General features: G+C 38.5%; 1 protein-coding gene across 1 annotated transcript in view; it reads left to right on the plus strand.

The window, feature by feature from the left end:
• LRCH1 (leucine rich repeats and calponin homology domain containing 1) overlaps positions 1-23,182 on the plus strand; it is a gene marked incomplete in the record, with an annotated part of 1,693,846 nt that overhangs the window by 1,524,129 nt on the left and 146,535 nt on the right. The window contains 1 exon segment of the mRNA XM_044072038.1: positions 20,060-20,169. Coding sequence (XP_043927973.1) covers positions 20,060-20,169 — 110 coding nt within the window.

Here is a 23,182-nt window from a genome sequence, read left to right on the forward strand (position 1 = left end):
TCTGACCCCGAAAGACTTCACTGTACCTCAGTCCTGATTCACAAGCCAGAGCATGGTGCATATTTTATTCTATTCATTAATGTAATGTAACCTTGTGAGCAGTGATCAAATAGTCCCCAGCTGGAATATGGGTATTGTGCCAGAGCTGAATTACAAAAAATGATGGATATGACCACATGCCCATTCCCTTAGGGAAGTTTATAATAAATGTAGGGATACTGATAAGACATTTAGGTGCAAAATGCACTAGTAAATGCAATTCTATTCCCCCCAAGATTTTGCATCAGTTCTGAGTCATAAGCCAGCACAATGTTATTGTCAGTAGATTTGATGTTTACCTCACATTACGTCTAGTGCTAAATGTTGCCTTGGCTAGTGAAATAAAAATTGTGCTTTAATTATGAACTATTGAGAACTTGGTGCACATATATTCTGAATACTAGTTCCCCCTGTGCAAGCAGTGGTGACATAGTCCCCAGGTGCATCCTTTTTGAGTGGGGGTCACATAGCCTCCCATTTGCATTCTTTGTGTGCAGTGGTCACATAGTCCCCTGGATGAACCTGGGTACATTGCCACATTGTGTGACAACAGAAACATTTGAAATGCTGGATGTGCTACTTGTACATAAGTAGCCATGTGTCAGTTCCTCTAAAGCAGTTCACATTAAAAAAAAAATTATTTGACGTTCTCCTCCAATCAGACCCTGTCTTAAGGGATCTTATGCACTTTTGTTAACTCCTTATTTGACTATTCATTTCTCCTCAGTAGTTTGAAAGGCCTTCTCTCTGGCTCCTCTGATTTTCAAAGGCATCTCTATTAGATCAAAGTCTTAATTCCCTTTTATTCATATCTTATTTGACCCATTATTGAATAAAATGCACCCTTTTAGGATGTATTTTTCTATATATATTACTTGACTCAAAAGATCGCAGAGATTCTCATCCAAAGAGATCAGTGGTCTCGAGTATCTTTGTTATCAAGATGGACTGACATCCCCTCTATTTGTCTCTTATAGACTTGTGCATGGTGATCTGTGTCTAGCTATTAAGCCATGAAAGATCCAGCCCTCTTTGACCTCCTACTATTCCTCAGAACAGCTTGGACATCAAACAACAGATTAAAAGAGTTAAACCTTCATTAGTAAATAAGAAATGTTGGCATGATAGGTTCATATACCAACGTGTCCATTATCTCTGGAGCAAGTTTCAAGTTCATGTCAGGCATAGTAGCACCCTTGCCACCTTCAAAGTAAGCCTAGATAATTGGATCAGCAGCCTTATATTCTCCAACAGTCTATATTGTCTTAACCTCACTGGGGATGGAGACAGGTTATGAGAAAAGCTTTTAATGATCTGCTGACTGACTAATACTCAGATATGTACCTAAAACTTCAGGGACTTCCCACCCAAAAGGATAGCCACACTGTCTGCACCTCTCTGATGTTAGGATGCGATAAAAGTGAAAGAAAACTGATCACAGTAATATATTAAAACTTGCAGCTCCAAAACACTTGACTGTTGCTTGATGGGACTGGCAATTGTGTAATAATAACTTTACTGTGATTGCCTTAAATATCCTTTCCGTTTATCCATATACTGTCCCCTAAACAGGTAGCTACATTTGGTGATCACCTGTGATTTGAACTCACTATTAAGTAGTGAAATTAAACTGCTGCTCTAATGTATGTTAATCTGCTGCTGTAGGCACCCCACCTCCATGCCAATCTTGATTAATAATAATAAAAGGTATGGTTTATTCTTTGGGCAGCATCTGCTTTTTTTTTTTTTACTGCCTACAGATCTAGCTGGTTTCTTACAATTAAGTAAAAAAAAATTACATACTTGCAAGAAAAAAATGCCCTTGAAGACTAAAGATCGGGTGTATCCTGTTGACAGACTATATTCATGACTGGAGTTTGCCAGGAAAGCAGTACAATTGGTTGCTAAGAGCACGTGATAGGTTCTTAGCATAGTAATAGCACACAAGGTTACTATGTTTGTGAGAGTAGACATGCCAAGGCATACTAATTAATAAATAACATGATCTCTCAGTTCTGGGATAGTTTTCCAATAAATTTTAATGGCAAGCTGGAGATTAATAATTTGGCTACTACGGTTAATGTTTAGTCCAAATAATTGTACTGTAGGCCTCCTGAATTGGAGGGAAACTATTATTTTAAAATTAGTTTAATCCCAGTTTTAAAATAATAAAGGTTGCATATCAGCAGTAGTGACTGCATCCTGTTATCTTGTTGCCTGATAACTTGTGACCTGTTTTGAAGCATTAAGCAGTGATGCTGCAAATCCCATGAATTTCAGGTCATCAGAAGCAATCCTTGTTTCCAAGTGAATAATTCAGTAGCAAAATGTATTTATGAATATACTCCAATATAGTTTTACATTTGTTACAATTTAATTGAGACATTGCCAGTCCTTTTAATAGTGCTTTCATAAGCAATGCTTTAAGAATATATTTCAAAAATGTAATTATTGAAGACTCACTTGTGTGCTAGCTTCTGCTGCCTGTAATTTGATAAAATTTAGTGCAATTAAATGCATTCAGCACTAGGTGGAGTTTCAGCATCACTTTTGGTTTACTTTCATGTCATGCTTTCTTGGGAAAAAATACAAGGTTCTAAAGCAGCTCTTTCTATCATTTCTGATTTCTTATTTTTTTTTACTCACTCTTAAATCAACAATGTCTTAAAAGGAAGTAACATTTACTGTCTATAATCTTGGCTGAAGAAGGAAATAAAGTAAGAAAACAAATGCATAAGTAGCATGCATTTAACTGTTACATTGCTAAGTCACGCATAATCCATGTCACCCCCAAGGAAGTAATAAAGACAGTGATTTGCTTTCTTTAAAATAATAAATCCATGTATTTTTGTACTTGTTTCTTGTCATAACTTGACAGTTCTTTAAAAAAAAGAAGGGATAGTCCTAACAAAGTGCTGGAGAAGGAGAGAATTTTCTTACTGACTTCACACTGAGCTAAAATAGAGCTCAAGATGCAGTGAGATATATTCTGATCTGCTAAATTAGGGAAATGTTATTGGAGTTGGCGCTTGGAAGTTGTTCTGTGTAGCTATGTTTGACGGAGAAGAGGAATAACTGAAAGAGGGCAGGACAAGGAATGAAGAACAAGAAAATTAACAAGTAGGAATCAGTACTCTGATGATAAAACTTTTGCTACTAAACTTAAGACATTATGAAGGAATTACAGTTCTACACATGAATGTGTATTGAGGAAGGTAATGAAACAAATTTATAGAAAAGAAGGCAGAAGACGGATTGTATAAGCAGAAAAGCTTTCATTGTAGTGCTGTCTCACTGCATAATCCATTCTACAACCAAGAAAAAAAGAACACTGCAATTTGATGGTAGTTCACTACTTTAAATGACAAATCAAACATTTATGTTGGCTTTCAAATAGGCTGTTCTCCCAATTTTCAGTTAAAAACATCTTTATGAAAGAGTATGTTTGGCTGAGTCTGAGTAAAACTACTTGCACTCCTAATATTGTAGAAAAGAAAAAACAGAATGCTGTAGTTAGGGAAAGACTGACTGGAAGAAGATTTTCAACATATTTTTAATCAAATGCAAAATGCCCTTACCTGCCAAAAAGTTTATCAAATAAATGTAACATCAGACAGGAGACAGGAATGGATGGAGAAAATAATGGATTTGTATCCACTGTCTGCATGAAAGATTTGTAGCTCTCAAGATCTGAATGAAATGATATGTAGTACCATGTGGTATTGCTAAAAATGTTTTTTTTTTATTTAATTATAACTCTCAAGCCTAAAACCCATTTTTTGTATATTTCTAGTTCATACTCCTATTTCCTTATGGGGTTCAGAAATTTTTGAGGTCTGGCTTGGTGATTTTACTAGCTTAGTAATAGGCAGTATTAGAAAGGGCAAGGAGTTATTAACAAAATGACATATATTGTTAAGCTAGGATGTCTTGCAGTGGAGAAATTAATCTTTGTTTTCATATTTCTGTTAATATTTCAAACATGCACTTTACAGGATTTTTTTTCACGTGGAAGCTTATTTTTGGTTAACAAAAATGTTCTAACAATATGCCTAGATTGTATAGGCTTCAGGATATGAAACGTGAATGTTTAGAAAAAATATTATTTGAGGCTAGTGTGCATTATAATTATATTACAGTATTTATGAAAAAGACTATGGATGCACAGATTATTATCACCGTAAAGAGTAATTACTGGTATCACTGCTTTGTGTTTAGTCTTAATAGTGTTTATTGTTCACAAAATATTTACATTTGTTTTTCTTATGCTTTTTACATGCATTTTTCAGAAAATGATGTGGAATGCAAGATATGTGTAGGCTGCTAGAGATGACATTCCATGCCACATAGGTGTTAGTGGATAATATATATGTATTTTATATAAAGTCTAATGGAAAGCAAAGAAAGAAGGATGAAAAAGAGGGAAGAGAAAAAAGTACTGGGGAAAGAAGAATGGGGAAAGTAGGAAACAGAAAAAGTGAAAGGCATTTTAGTAGACATGTCTGTTGTGGCTGATGCTGATTTTGAAAAAAATATATTATCTTTATTTCAGATATGAAATGTAACTGTAAGAAGAGAAAACTGAATTAACAGAATAGTAGAGAAAGAGACACATGTCTGGTTAATTAGTTCAAGTAAGACAGGAAATATTTTTGTATGAGGATGAGTAAAGATATAGGGTTAAAGGCCGTGTTATACCTGTTCATATTTTTGTAATCAGAAAAGTATTGCTCATTGGAATGTTTTTTCTTAGCTGTAATTTAAACATAATAAATAGAGCGCTCCCTAATATGTTGTTATAATTTATAAATTAGGTATAGAGATTCGGGGGAAAATTATAAATGTTTTATTTCTAAAATAAATGTTATATCTAGGTCATCTTAAATGTATTTTACTGCATATTAATGGTTTAAACAGTGGTGCAAAAAGGGTGCATTATTCATATATTTAGAAAAAAAGTAGATGATCTTATTTTACAAGAAGCACAGTAATACCAGAAGAAATGAATTACAAAATAAGAATTGTTGAGATACTCTAACTCTTTCAGTAAGAAAAGGAAGGGTACATTTATTTTTGGGGAAAAAAGCACATTATGCCTGAAACTATACATTCATTACATGATTGTAAAGGTAATTTTTGAGACTCAAAAAAATACAAAGGACCAGATTTCTAAAGAGTTGCTCTCAGTAAAAGTCTGCACTGCTTCTTGAAAGACCTGCACTCAGTCTAAGTGCACGTCTTTGATGCAAGACCTGTCCATAACCAGGTTTACAACGGGGGCCAGATTCCAAAAGACCTTAAGTGTAAGTGGTTACTTACACTGAGAGCAAGTCTTCTGGAATCAGGCCCCATGTTTTTATATCGGCAAATATTAATTGGATTCTAGGAATAGGTATGATGATAGCTGGAGAAACTGTAGAAATAATGAGTACTGTCAAGAAGCGAGATATGATTGTAGTACGAGATTTTAATTTTATCTTTAGTAAAAGAAGATTGTACAGAAAATTCTAAGAATCTTGATCTCTGCAAAGTACTCGATGTACTGAGAATTTATACTTAAAAGATCATACACATTTTGGTGATTTGCATACTATGTACCAGATCAAATGATTAATAAGAATAAAACATAAGAGCGGACTTAATTTAAAGTTTTGTGGGCATAAGTAACAAGATGGCGAAGGTTGAAGTTGTACCATACCTAATTTAACAATGCAGTACATTCCCAGCCCTTTCTCTAAGGCTATTGCTACTTTAAGTTTAAAATATGTTGGAATTCCTTATTTTAAAACTGAACGCAGAGTCTTTCTTTTATCTCCTTTCAGTAACTAGTTTCACCTTGCATACTTTCTCTTGAATTTTATTTAATTCCTCTTTCCATTCTTTCCTTTTTTTTCTTGCATGAGGCTTTGGTCGTACCAAATAATGATTTTTTTTTATATATATAGTCACAAAATCTTATTTGACACATTTACGAAAGTTTATTATTAAATTTAAGTTTTATGATTGTTAAAGATTAGTAAATTGTGATATTTTATATTGAGGATAGAGCCAAAATGTAATGAAGTTTCTAAGCCGTTAATAAATATTGGATAAAAAGAAAGGCAGGATAAGCAGACACACAGCTGAATAATCCAAACTGTTTTTTTGAAAGTTAGCGCTTTCTCAATCAAAATTACTGTTTTAACAGACCATTAACAGAAGTACACATAACATGATATTTAAAATAAAAACAACCTATCAGACCATCTTTGCATTATGAACAAACCAGTCATTATAAAAAAAAAAAGTTAATTCATTATCTTAAAAATCACCCAATCTGCAAAATTGAGAAAGCAGTTGTCACAACCAATCATAATAGGTAGCTAAAGTGCATTTAAACACACTATGCTCATCCATTCCAGGGTTTTCAAGTAAAAGAAGTTCCGTTTAGCTGATTTGTCATGAAGTTTAATACATCGTACAAAATGTTCACAGTGTGTCTGCGTTCAAGTAATAACTGAACCATAAATAACAAGAAGTCAAAATTTTAGCTACAGTTTGGTTAATGTGCTTCATATTAAAATTTATAAAATTGTCATAGTTGCTCTAACTTGATATCGCAGAATGTTGCAGTCACCTATCTACATACTCCCCCTATGAGCAGGTGACCCTTGTCCCATTTGACTTGTGGATGTGCATCATTTCCATTAGGTTTGGATCTGAGATTCCTCTGTAGGACAGGCACAAGTCCTCCTCTAAGTAGTCTGTACCCTACTGAGTACAGTGACAGTGATTTCAGTCTGTCAGTGTATGACGTGCTGAAGACCCTGAATTTTCTTGGTTAGTAATCTGAGATCTCTCAAGTTGCTGCAGGTGCCCGGTAAGGTACATACCAAAGGGAGCATTGTTCTCGATTATAGGCCTGATGAGGGTTGAGTACAGGGATGTTATAACCTCTTTTCGCTCTTGAGGCAATGCCTTTGCTAATGAGGTGTGTGATGTAGAATGTCTTCCTTACCACAGTAGACACATGGTGATCCAAGTTTAGGCTACAATCAGCTTGCGTTTCAAAGTCTTTCATTACTGAGTTGTTACTCAGGGCATTATTTGTATGATAATCTGCAAGGATATTGTTTTTACCAAAGGGGATGATGCATTTTTTTTAGCAGTCAGTTTGAGTCCATGGCTTTGGCGCCAGTCATTAGTTTGTGCAAGTCCCTCTTGAAGTATATTGACATTGTTTGGGGATTTAGTGATTGCATCTAATTTGCAGTCATCAGCAAACATAGTCAGCCACAGCCCCTCTGTTTTGACATGAACCTCTGAGAATTTTCCAAACAATAGGGGGGCCAGCACTGCCCCCCTGTGGAAGTCAACTGGTGATAGGTCTGCTGGTTGAGGTAAAGTCCCCGACTTTGAGTGTGATCAGTCTGTGAGCCAGTTAGAAAACCCACCTCATGACATAACAGTTGATATTCAACTGGGAGAGTTTATCAATGATGCCTGAATCTGGGATTGTGTCGAAGGCCTTGGTTAAGTCAATGTAGGCTGTATGTACAGAATTTACCTTCATCTATAGCTCTGGTGATGTTTTTGAAGAAGTCTGCCAGGTTTAACAGGCATGACCTGCCTTTGACAAAACCAAACTGTGTTGGATCAAGGGTTTGGAGATCACCTATCCTTATTTGTAAGATCCATGCTGATTAATTCCATGGACTTATAGATAAAGCTGTTTAAGCTTATGGGGCTGTAGTTCCCAGGGTCTGTTGCTATACCGCCTTTATAAATGGGGGATGATGGTTGCTGTTTTCCATTTAGCAGGGACAAAACCAGTGCTAAGCCTATGGTTGAAGAGAATACCTAATAGAGTTGCTAACGCATGTTTTAGACCATTTAAAATGCAATCTGGGATTCCAGTCCTTCCCGTAAAGGCTGTATTTTTGGCCTTAGAGAGAGAGAGAGAGCATTAATGACTTGCTGTTTGCAGATGCATGGTAAGGAGTTGTAGAGGGAATGCTTTGGGGAATGTTTGGAGGGGGGGGGATTTTCAACCAAACCTGTTGGCTAATTGGTTAGCTATATTTCACAGGATCAAATGTGTGTGTGATGCCATCCACAGCTATTTCAGCACACGTCTGGGTCCTACCTTTTAGGTTATGGATGTAGCTGAAGAATGTCTTTTGGTTATCCTTAGCTATGGTTGCTAATTTTTTTTGAAGTTGCTCTTAGAGGATTTTACAAGTTGTCTTATTTGTTTGTTAAAGCAGAGGAGGGTGTTCTTCCAGTGCTGGGACCTCTCTTTTTTATTCTTAGACAGCAACGTCTTCATCTTGTTGTATAATTTATTAATGCTAGATGTCCGCAAGGGAGGATTGTTTTTTTTCTTCAGGATCTTTTGATCCTGTCAGGTACAGCTGTGTCAATACATTTGTGTAAGTACATGTTCAGGGCATTTGTGTATACCTTAATGTAGTTGTCAATGCCATCTGTGGGAACAGGAGCTTGGAAATTATTTATGCCATCCCTTAGGAGGGTATAGATAGCTTTGGTGAATTTTTTTAGCCTGGATTTCACCTAAGAGGGGTCAGGTGTTATAGTTACTTCAAATGTGATTGATTTTTAATCATATTTAACCAGTGAGGGTCCTATACTTGTGGTGGTGCAACAATCACCCATGTTGGTGAAGACTAGGTTGAGAATGTTTGAGCCCCTTGTGGGGTTGCATACTGTTTGCTCCAGGGCATTGGTGTTAAAGTCCAGGAACCTTTGTACGAGCATGTTGGTACTCTAAGTTTCCCAGTCAATGGAGGAATAATTAAAATCACCCATGACTAGAGTGTTTGGTTGTAATGTGATTGCTTCAAGTAGGTCCAAATAAGCAGCATGGGTATCTCGATTCATTGAATGGGGCCTATAGCTAATGGTAACTTGAAGGGGGGGATCTTACCCACAGTTAGTTGAACTTGGAGTAACTCCATGGAGTTTTCCTGTATAACCAGTCTAGAGGTGTATTTATCTTTGACGAAGATAGATACTCCTCCTCTGGTTCTCACACGTTCATTTTGCGGTTTGAAAGTGTGGAAAGCATTGTAGCCTTGCCAGGCCGGCGTACTCTCTGCAGCCCTGAACCAAGTTTCTGTGACTGCACAGATGTCAACATCCTCCAGGGAGGAGTACTTCCAGACAGTGCAATTTCTGATGTAAACTCCTAGCGTTTAGCAGCATAATCTTTAATTTATTTGTGAATGATATTTTCACATCGGAAATTTTGTTCTTGAGGCCTTGCATAAAAAAGACACTATGGGGGAAGCAAGTGCCTTAACCAGTAACTAAAAGCCTAGAGGTGACAGGTGAAGACCATCTCTGGCAAAGCAGACTGGTCTATCAACCATTTCATCCCAGGCTGACAGGAATTGGATCCCCTTAGAATGACAACAGAAACTAAGCAAGTTGTTGAAGTCAATCAGTTTTTTGTTTATATTATGGTATCATCCTAGGTGAGGATAGAATGCTGCTCAGGGTCAATCAGGGTCATACCTGCCTGGGATAGATATTCATAAAGGTCAATCATGTCTCTCTTCATATAGTCCGGTGGGGTTACATCTCAAGTCATTCACACCAACATGAACTGTGATATAGTCATAATGGTACTTGATGTTGAGAGACCTGATCATGCATAATGCTAGGTTAAATTCTGTTTTCACAGTTGGGAGAGAAAATGGAGGGTGTGGTTTAACTGGGTGCTCTACAAAGGGGCTGTACTAGCGAGGGTTTTCTAAGTGGTTTGAAACTATTGTAACTTAAGTTGTTTTGGAACTGTTTAAGGGGCAAAAGCACAGCTGAGGCACTCTGAGCAGCTAAGCACAATTTAAAGACTTCTCAGATGGATCACTGGCAAGATACTTATGAAAGGTTTATCTACTGAAGTTTTTCCTTCTCTAACTGCCAGTGGTTACCCCCACTTTGCGGTAGAGCACGCTGGTGCACAGAGGTGTGCTGCACATAAACAGATGAATACAGCAGAGCAGTGACTGGTCACCTAACTCTGTGGAGCTGTGTTAAAACCAGCACAAACATGAGGCTTATGTAGCAACAGTGAGCAAATTCAAGACTGAGCCCTGTGTCAGCAACCTTCAATCAGATGAGTCCTAACTGCACACTCCTGACACAAGGGTGCAGAGGTGCCCTCTTCAATAAAAGATAGCCTGGTTTAGTGCTCAGCTTAACAAACAGAACCTGATTCAGTAGGTCTGGATCTAGTCTATGATGCAGCAGACAAGAATTGTGACGCATCACCAAGAACAGTTATCAGCAATATAGCAAAAATACAGTTTAAAAGTGCAAAATACAGTATAAAAGTATACTTATGGTTAGCAGAATGCAACAGATTCCTTGGATTGCACAGATGAATACAGCAGACCAGTGGCTGGTCGCCTAGCTGTGGAGCTGTGTTAAAACAGTGAGCAAACTGAATTAAGCAATTTAACGAATAAAGTTCAAAACTATTTAAGCAGTAAAGTTCAAAACTGAGCCCTTTGCCAGCAAACGTCAGTCAAACCAGCACAAACGTGAGGCTTATGTAGCAACAGTGAGCAAATTCAAGACTGAGCCCTGTGCCAGCAACCTTCAATCAGATGAGTCCTAACTGCACACTCCTGCCACAAGGGTGCAGTAGGGCCCTCTCCAACAAAAGATAGCCTGGTTTAGTGTTCAGTTTAACAAACAGAACCAGATTCAGCAGGTCAGAATCTAGTCTATGCTTACAGCAGACAAAACGTGCAACAGATCAGTAAGAACAGTTTTAAAATCAGCACTATAACAAACATACAGTTTAAAAATGCAGTATAAAATTGTACTTATGGTTGGAAGAATGCAACAGATTCCTTTGAATGCACAAATGAATATGCATGTGATCTTGAGCTAAGGTATGATCTTGTTTCATAGTTCATTTTACCCATGTTCACCCCTTGATTCTTTCCTACATGGTCCTCATCCTCTAGCAAGAGATGGTCACTCTTTCTCTTCTGTAAATGTGCTTGATCAGATGGACTTTTATCCCTCATTTGAAGTAGTGAACAGCTATGGCTCTTTGTTATTCCCCTTCACAGAGCAGAGCAAGTTGATGCCCTGTAAGCAAGAAAGAAGTAGAATCTGTGGTGTTCTGGGTATATTAATAATTCTGAAGTTTTATTCATAATGTAATTAACAGTATATTGTAATCACCGATTACTGTTTTTAATTTCAGTCTTTTACACTTTTTCTGTAAAAATCTACTTCTGTTTATCAGTCGTAAAGTTTTAAATTTTTTTGTTGTAGTCATTGGATACAATGTGTTTATGTAATGGGTATGTTTCTGTACTTAATGACTTGCAGTATTAAATACTGATTATTTTATTGAAAATGTTGAAGACTACTGCATTATGCATCTGGCCTAGGTCATGGCTGGAAAGGGTACTTGTCCAGCCCACTTACCAGATTAAAAAGCTATTCAGTCAGTCATTGCACAAATGGGTAGAGAGAGAAGTAGGTAGGCAGTTAAGTCGCTAGTGACTGAAGATCAGTTTGTACTGCTTTAGAGAACATTTTCCTTTGCTGTTCACTTTTAGAATAAATCATGCTTTCATCAATATTTTTCTGAACTCCTTACTTTGGGAATCATTTGTCATTAAAAATGTAAAACAAATGTTTTGTTTTTGTTTTTTCTTTCTCAGACTTCTGGCATGGCAGTACACAATACAAATCATTTGAAGGTTGTACATATATGTATCTGAAAAGATAATGCATCCTGGTGACTCAGGAATTACTCTTAAAGGCCTACAAATATTAGTATAGCAGAGTGCACTCCACTGCATTTTCTTCAACCAGCTCCCCAAATGTTGACCCATCTTGCAGATAGCTAGATATAATCCTGAAATTAGCTTAAACCTTCACTTACACTGCATTAATACTGCAGCCTTCAGAGTTCATCCTTAAATGTAGTATAGCCTACAGTTGTTTTTATGTTTATGATTCAGTTTAAGTTTTGGATTAGGGTTATGTTTATACTTAAAACCTGCTAGTTAATATACTGTACATTTATTGTTACCGATTTTGTAGCAACCACTGTGACAGACAAAGGGTGTACATGGCGAAGATTACTGCAGTCACACTATAGTGTTTTCTCAGTTTTATTCGATTGTAGGATTTGCAAAATAATGTTCTGGCATTTCTGAGTTTGCTCTGGGCAGATGTTAAGAGTTTGGAAGAACTTTGAATAACTTTGTAGGATTCTCTTCAAAATGTGCTCACTTCAAGAGATTTGTGCAGACCTAGTTTTGTATGAGTATTGAAGAGTTTGAATTATCTTAGGACTTTTTTACCTGTATCTATACTCCAGTAACTGTCGCAGAAGCGTTTGTGCAACAGCTGGGGTGAATTTAAAATATGGCTAACTGGCACTTTTAAGAGCAGCTGGATTTGATTGCAGTGTCATACTGGTATAGCACACAGACACACAAATGCTTTTTTTAGGAACACCCCCATCTCACATAACCACACACACCTTTCTCACATGTCCTGTAGACCCATTTATTTCTATTCTGTTGAAGAGCCAGTCGTACCTTTCATCCTTGTCATGGGCAGTGCTTCCCATCCATTTGTTTTGCCCTGTAACCCGTGTGTTCCTCTTAGAAGTGAGAGTCAGAGATACTTAGAAGGACGCTGTCATGTACTGCGGAATGGAACAGTGAGGCTTTTTTCTTATGCAGCTGACTCCCTCTAGTGGCTGTGATTTCTCCAGAGGCCATATGCATTCTTTCACACATGCTGAAATGTTTGAGTATTAAGTTTACACCAACAGAGTTAAGATTTGTATTTGTTTATCTTTATTTGCATGTTTTCAGGGGCGGCTCGTGGCATAGGGCTGCCGGACTGCAGCCCCCTCAAAAATAAAAAAAGAAAGAAAAAAAAATGAAAAATAAAAAAATATTTTTAAAATTCGCGGACTTCGCGCATGCGCATAGACCGAGTCCCGGCTTATCGGTCTATGCGCATGCTCAAGGCAGCCCGGCCGTCCCCATAGGGGGACACAAGGAGCGTCTGTGCACTTTTACAGTGCACAGACCCGCCAGGATTATGGGACGCGTCCGGACTGCAAGAGGAGCAGCAGGGACTCGGGACAGAGCCTTAGGGATCTCATCGGCAAGGAGCATTGGGATCTCGGGTCTTCAGTATTGCGCGGGAAGGATGTATGTACGGACGTTAACTCTGGATGTATTCATTCAGGTAAGGTTGTGCTTTTTATTTGTGTATGGTGCTTGAGTTTGTGCTTTTTCTTTGTGTATGGTGCTTGTGCTTTACTGGAGTTTGTGTATGGTGCTTGTGCTTTACTGGAGTTTGTGTATGGTGCTTGTGCTTTACTGGAGTTTGTGTATGGTGCTTGTGCTTTACTTGTGTGTGTGTGTGTGTGTGTGTGTGTGTGTGTGTGTGTGTGAGAAAATGCCCCAGGTGCTTATGGTGGTGTGGTAGGGAATGCCTCAGGCTTGAACCCTGTACCCTGTATGCAGGTGTTAAAGACTTGAGTTCCCTACCCACCACCATTTGTAAAAAATTTCAGATTTTTACCTCATATTCGATCTGATCTGTTCCTCATAATATCTGTGGTTTGTAAATGTTGCAATGCTTGATATTTGATGGTGTAGTAGTAGCATTGTTGCCTCACAGCTGCAGGTTCTTGGGTTTGATTCTTGGCTGGGGTTCCTTCTTTGTGGGGTCTGTATCTTCTCCCTGTGTTTGTGTGGGTTTGCTTTTGTGCCCTCCCATGTTACAAAAACATGTCTGCATTATTTCTTCCTGGGCCTCTGCTGAAAATTTGTTTATTTGTTCCAAGTCAGACTGTCCTGATTAAAAAATGTTAAATAAAATTGATAGGCATTTGAATTTCAGACTTAAGGGTTTCTGAATGTTTAATTCCTTGTATATTTTGATGGTGCAGTGGTAGTATTGTTGCCTCACAGCTATAGGTTTTCTGGTTTGATTCTTGGTTGGGGTGGCTTCTGTGTGGAGTCTGCATCTTCTCCATGTGTTTGTGTGGATTTGCTCTGGTGCCCTGCCATTTTACAAAGACGTGTCTGCAGTTTTAATCCCTGCTGAAAATTGGTTTTGTTCTGTCCGCAGTAAAATTGACAGGCATTTGAATTTCAGACTTCAGGTTTCTGAATGTTTAATTCCTTGCATAATTGATGGTGTGGTGGTAGTATTGTTGCCTCACAGCTATAGGTTTTCTGGTTTGATTCTTGGTTGGGGTGGCTTCTGTTTGGAGTCTGCATCTCCTGCCTGTGTTTGTGTGGATTTGCTCTGGTGCCCTGCCATTTTACAAAGATGTGTCTGCAGTTTTAATCCCTGCGTCTCTGCTGAAAATTGTTTTTGTTCTGTCCGCAGTAAAATTGACAGGCATTTGAATTTCAGACTTCAGGTTTCTGAATGTTTAACTCCTTGTATAATTGATGGTGCAGTGATAGTATTGTTACCTCACAACTATAGGTTTTCTGGTTTGATTCTTGGTTGGGGTGGCTTCTGTCTGCATCTCCTCCCTGTATTTGTGTGGATTTGCTCTGGTGCCCTGCCATTTTACAAAGACGTGTCTGCAGTATTAATCCCTGCATCTCTGCTGAAAATTGTTTTGTTCTGTCCGCAGTAAAATTGACAGGCATTTGAATTTCAGACTTCAGGTTTCTGAATGTTTAATTCCTTGCAGATTTGATGGTGCAGTGGTAGTATTGTTGCCTCACAGCTATAGGTTTTCTGGTTTGATTCTTGGTTGGGGTGGCTTCTGTGTGAGTCTGCATCTCCTCCATGTGTTTGTGTGGATTTGCTCTGGTGCCCTGCCATTTTACAAAGACGTGTCTGCAGTTTTAATCCCTGCTGAAAATTGGTTTTGTTCTGTCCGCAGTAAAATTGACAGGCATTTGAATTTCAGACTTCAGGTTTCTGAATGTTTAATTCCTTGCATAATTGATGGTGCGGTGGTAGTATTGTTGCCTCACAGCTATAGGTTTTCTGGTTTGATTCTTGGTTGGGGTGGCTTCTGTTTGGAGTCTGCATCTCCTGCCTGTGTTTGTGTGGATTTGCTCTGGTGCCCTGCCATTTTACAAAGATGTGTCTGCAGTTTTAATCCCTCGTCTCTGCTGAAAATTGTTTTGTTCTGTCCGCAGTAAAATTGACAGGCATTTGAATTTCAGACTTCAGGTTTCTGAATGTTTAACTCCTTGTATAATTGATGGTGCAGTGATAGTATTGTTACCTCACAACTATAGGTTTTCTGGTTTGATTCTTGGTTGGGGTGGCTTCTGTCTGCATCTCCTCCTGTATTTGTGTGGATTTGATCTGGTGCCCTGCCATTTTACAAAGACGTGTCTGCAGTATTAATCCCTGCATCTCTGCTGAAAATTGTTTTGTTCTGTCCAGTAAAATTGACAGGCATTTGAATTTCAGACTTCAGGTTTCTGAATGTTTAATTCCTTGCAGATTTGATGGTGCAGTGGTAGTATTGTTGCCTCACAGCTATAGGTTTTCTGGTTTGATTCTTGGTTGGGGTGGCTTCTGTGTGGAGTCTGCATCTCCTCCATGTGTTTGTGTGGATTTGCTCTGGTGCCCTGCCATTTTACAAAGACGTGTCTGCAGTTTTAATCCCTGCTGAAAATTGGTTTTGTTCTGTCCGCAGTAAAATTGACAGGCATTTGAATTTCAGACTTCAGGTTTCTGAATGTTTAATTCCTTGCATAATTGATGGTGCGGTGGTAGTATTGTTGCCTCACAGCTATAGGTTTTCTGGTTTGATTCTTGGTTGGGGTGGCTTCTGTTTGGAGTCTGCATCTCCTGCCTGTGTTTGTGTGGATTTGCTCTGGTGCCCTGCCATTTTACAAAGATGTGTCTGCAGTTTTAATCCCTCGTCTCTGCTGAAAATTGTTTTGTTCTGTCCGCAGTAAAATTGACAGGCATTTGAATTTCAGACTTCAGGTTTCTGAATGTTTAATTCCTTGTATAATTGATGGTGCAGTGATAGTATTGTTACCTCACAACTATAGGTTTTCTGGTTTGATTCTTGGTTGGGGTGGCTTCTGTCTGCATCTCCTCCCTGTATTTGTGTGGATTTGCTCTGGTGCCCTGCCATTTTGCAAAGACGTGTCTGCAGTATTAATCCCTGCATCTCTGCTGAAAATTGTTTTGTTCTGTCCGCAGTAAAATTGACAGGCATTTGAATTTCAGACTTCAGGTTTCTGAATGTTTAATTCCTTGCAGATTTGATGGTGCAGTGGTAGTATTGTTGCCTCACAGCTATAGGTTTTCTGGTTTGATTCTTGGTTGGGGTGGCTTCTGTGTGGAGTCTGCATCTCCTCCATGTGTTTGTGTGGATTTGCTCTGGTGCCCTGCCATTTTACAAAGGCGTGTCTGCAGTTTTAATCCCTGCTGAAAATTGGTTTTGTTCTGTCCGCAGTAAAATTGACAGGCATTTGAATTTCAGACTTCAGGTTTCTGAATGTTTAATTCCTTGCATAATTGATGGTGCGGTGGTAGTATTGTTGCCTCACAGCTATAGGTTTTCTGGTTTGATTCTTGGTTGGGGTGGCTTCTGTTTGAGTCTGCATCTCCTGCCTGTGTTTGTGTGGATTTGCTCTGATGCCCTGCCATTTTACAAAGGCGTGTCTGCAGTATTAATCCTCGTCTCTGCTGAAAATTGTTTTGTTCTGTCCAGTAGAATTGACCGGCATTTGAATTTCAAACTTCATGTTCTTCAGAATACATAGTAGCACAACCTTTTTCTAGCAATTTTCTAAGTTTATAAGATGAATATTTTAAATTTGTCCCTATTTTTGGGACTGTATTCCCCATTATTGGCTTCGTCCAGGTTTTGTGCTAAGGTTGACAGCTATGGCAAGAACTGAATTCACTGAATATGGACTGTAGAATTGTGCATATTTACTGATTAAAGGTGCACTGTAGAATTGTGCATATTTACTGATAATGGTGGACTGTAGAATTGTGCATATTTACTAATAATGGTGGACTGTGGAATTGTGCATATTTACTAATAATGGTGGACTGTAGAATTGTGTATATTTACTAATAATGGTGGACTGTGGAAGTCTGAGTAGACTTTTTATGATAAATGTTCTCAACTGGGCAGTTTTGCCATTATGGGTGCATATGTTTTGTTTCATTGCTTACTGGAAAATGTTCAAAACAAATTTAAAACACCCTCTAACAAGTGTACTGTATTGTACAAGGAATATAATTTTAGTACAATGAGGAAGGTGTATCAAAGAGCACATGTATGTTTCATATGCAAGGGGCCTATGATTGAAAACAGCCCAAAATTAATCTTTATCTGCCACTGGCAAAATGTATTTTCTTTGAATGTGGGTTTCAATGCTGTTTCAATGAATGTGAGTTTCAAGGGCAGAGAAGTTTTAATGCTAAGTTTTCATTGTGAGACTGCATTGCTTTGTTTAACAGATTACTTAATGTTTGTGCTGTAAAATACAAAATAAAACTTTCAAATGAAGTCCAATCATTGAAGTAAAGCAGTATGCACATTAGTGTTTATGGTAAATGGAGTGAAATAGCCAAGTAATGGTTAATTGGAATGGCTGCAGAGGCTCCAGTTCAACCATTATTTTGTCAGGGGGAAGGGCAGCAAACTCAGACAGGCCCAGCTGAACTATACCTCCCAACTGTCCAGATTTTCAAAGAATGAATAGATTTTTGCTTCTTATTTTTGGTTTGTTGTTCATAAAATTTGTAGTTTTAATTCCTAAATGATTTGCCAGAAGTCACTAAATAATAAGTTTCAGACTTCATAACCTTCATAAAAATGCATGTTAAAGTAAGAGCCGTTCTATCAACTGTCTCAATTTATACAAGAGCAATTTTAGTACTGTTTATATGTGCCCCAATATATTTGGCCTTGTTCAGATTTACTGCATTAACAGGTTGAGAGGTACATGCAAATAAATTGCTTTATAGAATTAGGCATAGCCAACCTCTCAACTGTCCCCAATTTTTGGCTCAAAATGTTGCTCTTCCCCTAATAATCCCTCCATAAAATAGCAATTTTGGAAGAAAACATGGAGGGTTTACAATTAAGAAATAACTGTAATAATCAAAGTTATAGATTACTTGAAATGCATGTAGATTCTTTTATTTTGTCAGCTGCTCAAGGTAGCAGTACTAATATTAAAGTGTCCCTTCTTTGACAGGTAGAAGCTGTATTGTGTGTCTATTTTATATTTTTGCATCACATTTTGGTCCATTTTCATAAAATTGTGTTTTTGGCAAATTAGTGACAAATCACTAAAGACTGAAGTTAGAAAATGACAGACATTTGAGTTTCAGATTTTATACCCTTCAGAAAATTCATACTAAGACCTATTCTATTATCTTTCTAAGTTTATTAGAGCAATATTTAAAAATTGTCCTTCTTGTTGTGCCTTTGTCCCACTTCTGTGTATGGCTTTGTCCAGATTTCTTGCTCTTGAAGTTGAGAGGTATGACAAATGTGTCAGGGCCATCACAGTCAGCCAGAGAGATTTCAAATTGTGACATGCTTGTTGCACCCCACTCCCCCATGTAGTGACTCTGGATGTGTCCAAGCAAGGCAAGGAGTAGTTGTATCTACCTTGGATGGGGAGGACACACTGCATAAGTACTACAGTGGCTTTTCATCTGTCCTTGATTTTGCAGAATGGTCTGGTTTCTGTCATATTTTTGTACTGTTGATTTATGCTTATTACTCAAAGTGCCTGTTGCTCTGTGTTTAAGTAGCAATGCTTTAATGTGATAAGGTAAGCTTGTCTGACATCGTAAGATGCAAGTAAGCTTTAATAAGCATACTGTTAAAGAATTGCCAACATTGAAAGCCTTTCTGTTGTTGCCATGCAGAGAATACTTGACTAGATAATGTATAAGCCTTGGGTATTAAAGGACAGGATTCCATTATTTTAAAAGCTCATTACACTTGTTGGAGACTTCCAGTCATCTCTACAGGCTTTACCCGTAAACTAAACAGAATGCCAATCATGTGTGGTCCATAACCTGTTTATGATTCAGTTTAAGCAATGTATCTTGAGCTTGTTTCTTGTTTGCTTTTCATTTTTACTTTTATCATGTTACCCATTTTGTAGCAACCACTGTGACAGACAAAGGGTCTACATGGATAAGATTACTGCAGTCACATTTTCTCAGTTTTATTCAATTGTAGGATTTGCAAAATAATGTTCTGGCATTTCTAGTTTGCTCTGGGCAGATGTTAAGAGTTTGGAAGAACTTTGAATAACTATTATAATTAAAATGTGCACTGCAAGAGATTTGTGAAGTAGTTTTGTATGAGTTGAAGAGTTTGGTTTATCTTATACTTTTTGACTGTATCTATTCCAGTAATGTATTTAACAGTAATTTAAAATATGGCTCACAAATGCTTTTGTTTCCATCTACATATTTCTAACATGTCATGCAGACCAATGCATTGAAATATTTTTATTCTGTTGAAGAGCCAGTCTACCTTTCATCCTTGTCTTGATTGCTTTCATCCATTTGTTTTGCCCTGTAACCCGTGGTCCTCTCTTGAAGTGAGAGTCAGAGATACTTAGAAGGACGCTGTCATGTACTGCGGAATGGAACAGTGAGGCTTTTTTCTTATGCAGCTGACTCCCTCTAGTGGCTGTGATTTCTCCAGAGGCCATATGCATTCTTTCACACATGCTGAAATGTTTGAGTATTAAGTTTACACCAGCCGCCACTGCATGTTTTTAATGTTAATAGGGTATGCTGAGATGTTTGAGTATTGTGTTTTGACCAACAGAGATAAGATTTATATTCTTCTTTATTTGTATGTGTTTAATGTTAGTAGAGTATTTTTTATTCAGTTTGCTTTAAATTTACATATATCTAAACACAGTCATCTAGTCTTTAATATATACAAAATGTTAGCAATATGTTTTTAAGGGGATGGTTGTAATACATTTTTGCTGATATTGTGTAACCTGAATTTTTTCTTTTCTGGCAGGCTTTTTAAGGTCACAAAGGAATGTTGAATCAGTAGATCCTCAATTTACGATACGGAGGAAAATGGAACAGTTGAGGGAAGAACTGGAGATGCTAGAACAACTGCGAGAGGTAATTTAATTTTTATTTTGCTTTTCATTGTAAGAGCAGATTTTTTGTATAGTACACTATTGCAGTAGTCCTTACCCCACTGGATCTTCAGTTGCAGAAGGGTTGGGAGGGTGGTGGCCTTAAGGTGTGCCTTTTGCACAAACACAAGATAGGGGTTTGAAATCACACAGGATAACTGGGAGAGACTTAAAAATGGCTCGCAAGAGCAGTTAGCCTAGTACTAACCTATGAACCTATGAACCTATGAATATCCTGCTTGACATCCAGAGCTCATTGCCCTTGCCACTGTAGGTTAGTTACAACTACACCCTTTAGGGAAGTCAGAACTTGCTTGACTTAAAGCTGATGTCCACTCGTGTTATTTCAGAACTTTCTTGCCATAGTTTACAGCATATATACCAGTTTTGTGTATCCATAATTCGGAGTTCTTCAGCTTTCTCCAAAGGTAAGCTATGAAATTATCCCTTGGAATAATTTTTATTTATTGTGATTTGATAGGGATAGTTAACTCTGTGTAGTTTAGTAGAGTTTGATGTCTAACATGTTATTTCATGGCATCTCAAACTCGAAGAAAGAAGGCAGATTCTTTTGTGTTAGATAAAAGCACACAAAGACTGGCATAGATTGTGACGGTTTAGGTCTAGGTCACAGTATTAAACATTATAGACTCTATCCCAAAAACATGCAGGAGAAAGGAGTGTTCCCTTTAAAATTCTTTAGATCAGAAGAGACTCATGGGCTTGACTGTCACTGCCATGAGATCTTCGAGTTTGCCTCAATCTCATACGTTCCCCTAAGAAGTGATTAAAAAGGTAGACTAAGAAGAAGGCAATCGGGAAAACCATATAATGTAGTGAATGCATCCAGTGTCACTATTTTACTATAGGATGTCAGCCCTGGTGAGGCACTTTCACAGCCCTTGGCCCTCGCGCATCTCAGACACAAGGCATCAGGATAAGCATCGTTGGAGGCCATCTTGCATGCAGATCAAGGCATGTCCCACTGAACTGAGAACCCTTGCATGGGGTTGATGCTAGCTGCCCCACCTTGGGTTTGTGGCTGACGTTGTTTCAGGGAGCTGATGATGTACTGACAGTTTTTCTAGTCAGAGTGAGCAATGAGGGTAAGAGAGTTTGGGGGTCCAGGAATCCCACCCAACATTCCTGGTCTTCAAGAAAGCAGCCCATAAAAAGGACTCAGAGGCTCAGGCATAGTGTGCCCACACCAGCTCCCTGTAATTGCCTGGGCCTCAGGCAGCAAGTGACTGTCCTTCCCACTTGCCTCTCAGGCTAATCTCAAGGAGTGGCTGTGCTTGGACTAGTGGAGACCAACCTTCAGTGGAGTCCTTTCTGCCAAGAGAGGGACAATGATTCCTCAAAAAATGAGGGAAAAGAGTTGGATGATTACTCTTCCCAAAGGTCTCACCACTGAGTTTGACACACACACACACACACACACACACACACACACACACACACTCTCTCTCTCTTGATGGCAACAAGCCCTGTTCTTCAGTCACAGACAGAATCTCATTTGGAGATGCTGTTTGGGGTGAAGGACCACTTCAGATGGTTGGACAAAGTGGTACTGGGTGCAAAGAAATAATATTTTGATTTACTGAGCTTTTGATGCAGCTAAATTTGATGCAGTGTTTCTCAGGTTTGGAAGCTGTACAGGATATACCGTTAGCATCCTGCAGGGAATTAAATGATCAGCTACCTAACCCTAAAAAGTCTGATAGGTCCTATATGGTTCCAAAGCCTCACAAGATTCTTTTCAAGAACCTTGTGACAGTTCTAGCAGTGGTGTATGTGGATCTAGAGAAGGGATCCAGACTTGTACATTCTCCCAGTACTGTTCCCATTGACAAAGTAGAATCCTGAGCGATTTGCAAAGAATTTGTCCATAGCTGCCACTCTGGCCTTCAATATTATTGTTAGACGCACCTTACCAAATTTTATGTTTACTCTCCTAGACCAGATATGTACACAGCTGCCACTCTGGCGTTCAGGGCCTTAAATTGTCAAATACATATGACCAAATTTCAGATTTGGTCTACTAGACCAGTTGAATGAGAAGATTTCAGAAGTGTCTGATGGTGTGGACAAAATTATTGGAACTTGCCCATTCAGTCAGGTCACTAAACAGTCAATCAGGTGGGGTTTTCTGCTGTGGGAGCACCATCCAGAGCTGCAGGTACAAGGTCATTGATCAGAAGACATGCCTGGCTTGAGGCTGCAACCTTCCAGAGAATGTCAAAAGTAGAGTTCCTTAATGATACCCTGGATAAGGAGCTACTCTGGAAGAAAGAGAAGAAGAATTCAGTCAAACAGCTTATTCACTTTCCTGTACCTTATAAATAACAGGGATTACCAGTAAGTCTGGAACCTCCTACCACAGGAAAAATGAAAAGGTAAGCAAACTAAGGCTAAGATGGGCCATATAAGAAAAGATGGCAGGGAGGCCAGAAGTGGAAATCTGGGGGCTGGCTCTCAAAGCTCTTTATCCCCTAGGGAGCAGCCTTGACTACACATACTTTCTTTGTCTCTTGTCCTCACCAAAAATCCGTACCCATCCCTTCTAACCCAAAGCTAGCAGAAAGGGGTAACCCAGTGCATAAGAGACTTTGAAAACATTATTAAAGACAAATGGATGCTCTAGATAATGTCTTCAGGGTTTCAAGCTACAATTCCTAACATAACCAAAAATGTTAGGCCAGTAGTGTAACTAGGGCAAGGCAAGACGGGCAGCTGCCCTGGGAGCAAAGTGTTGGAGACACAATCAGCTGATCCCAATATCTCTGTCTCTCTAATGCAATACTTGCTTTTAAAAGCCAGTATTGCATTTGCAGTCAAACATGAGCACTGTAGCTCTCCAAGTGTGGTCTAAACTGTAGCAACTGCTTGTTACACTGTAGTAAACAGTTTGCTACAGTTTAAAAATTAATTTTTTTTTTAAACTAAAACCTGAGTGCTGTAGCACTACATGCAGACAGGGTATAAACTGTAGCAAC

The sequence above is a fragment of the Protopterus annectens genome, chromosome 5.part0 (genome assembly GCF_019279795.1).
Source record: "Protopterus annectens isolate FY-2018-M chromosome 5.part0, PAN1.0, whole genome shotgun sequence".
Taxonomy (NCBI): Eukaryota; Metazoa; Chordata; order Ceratodontiformes; family Protopteridae; genus Protopterus; species Protopterus annectens.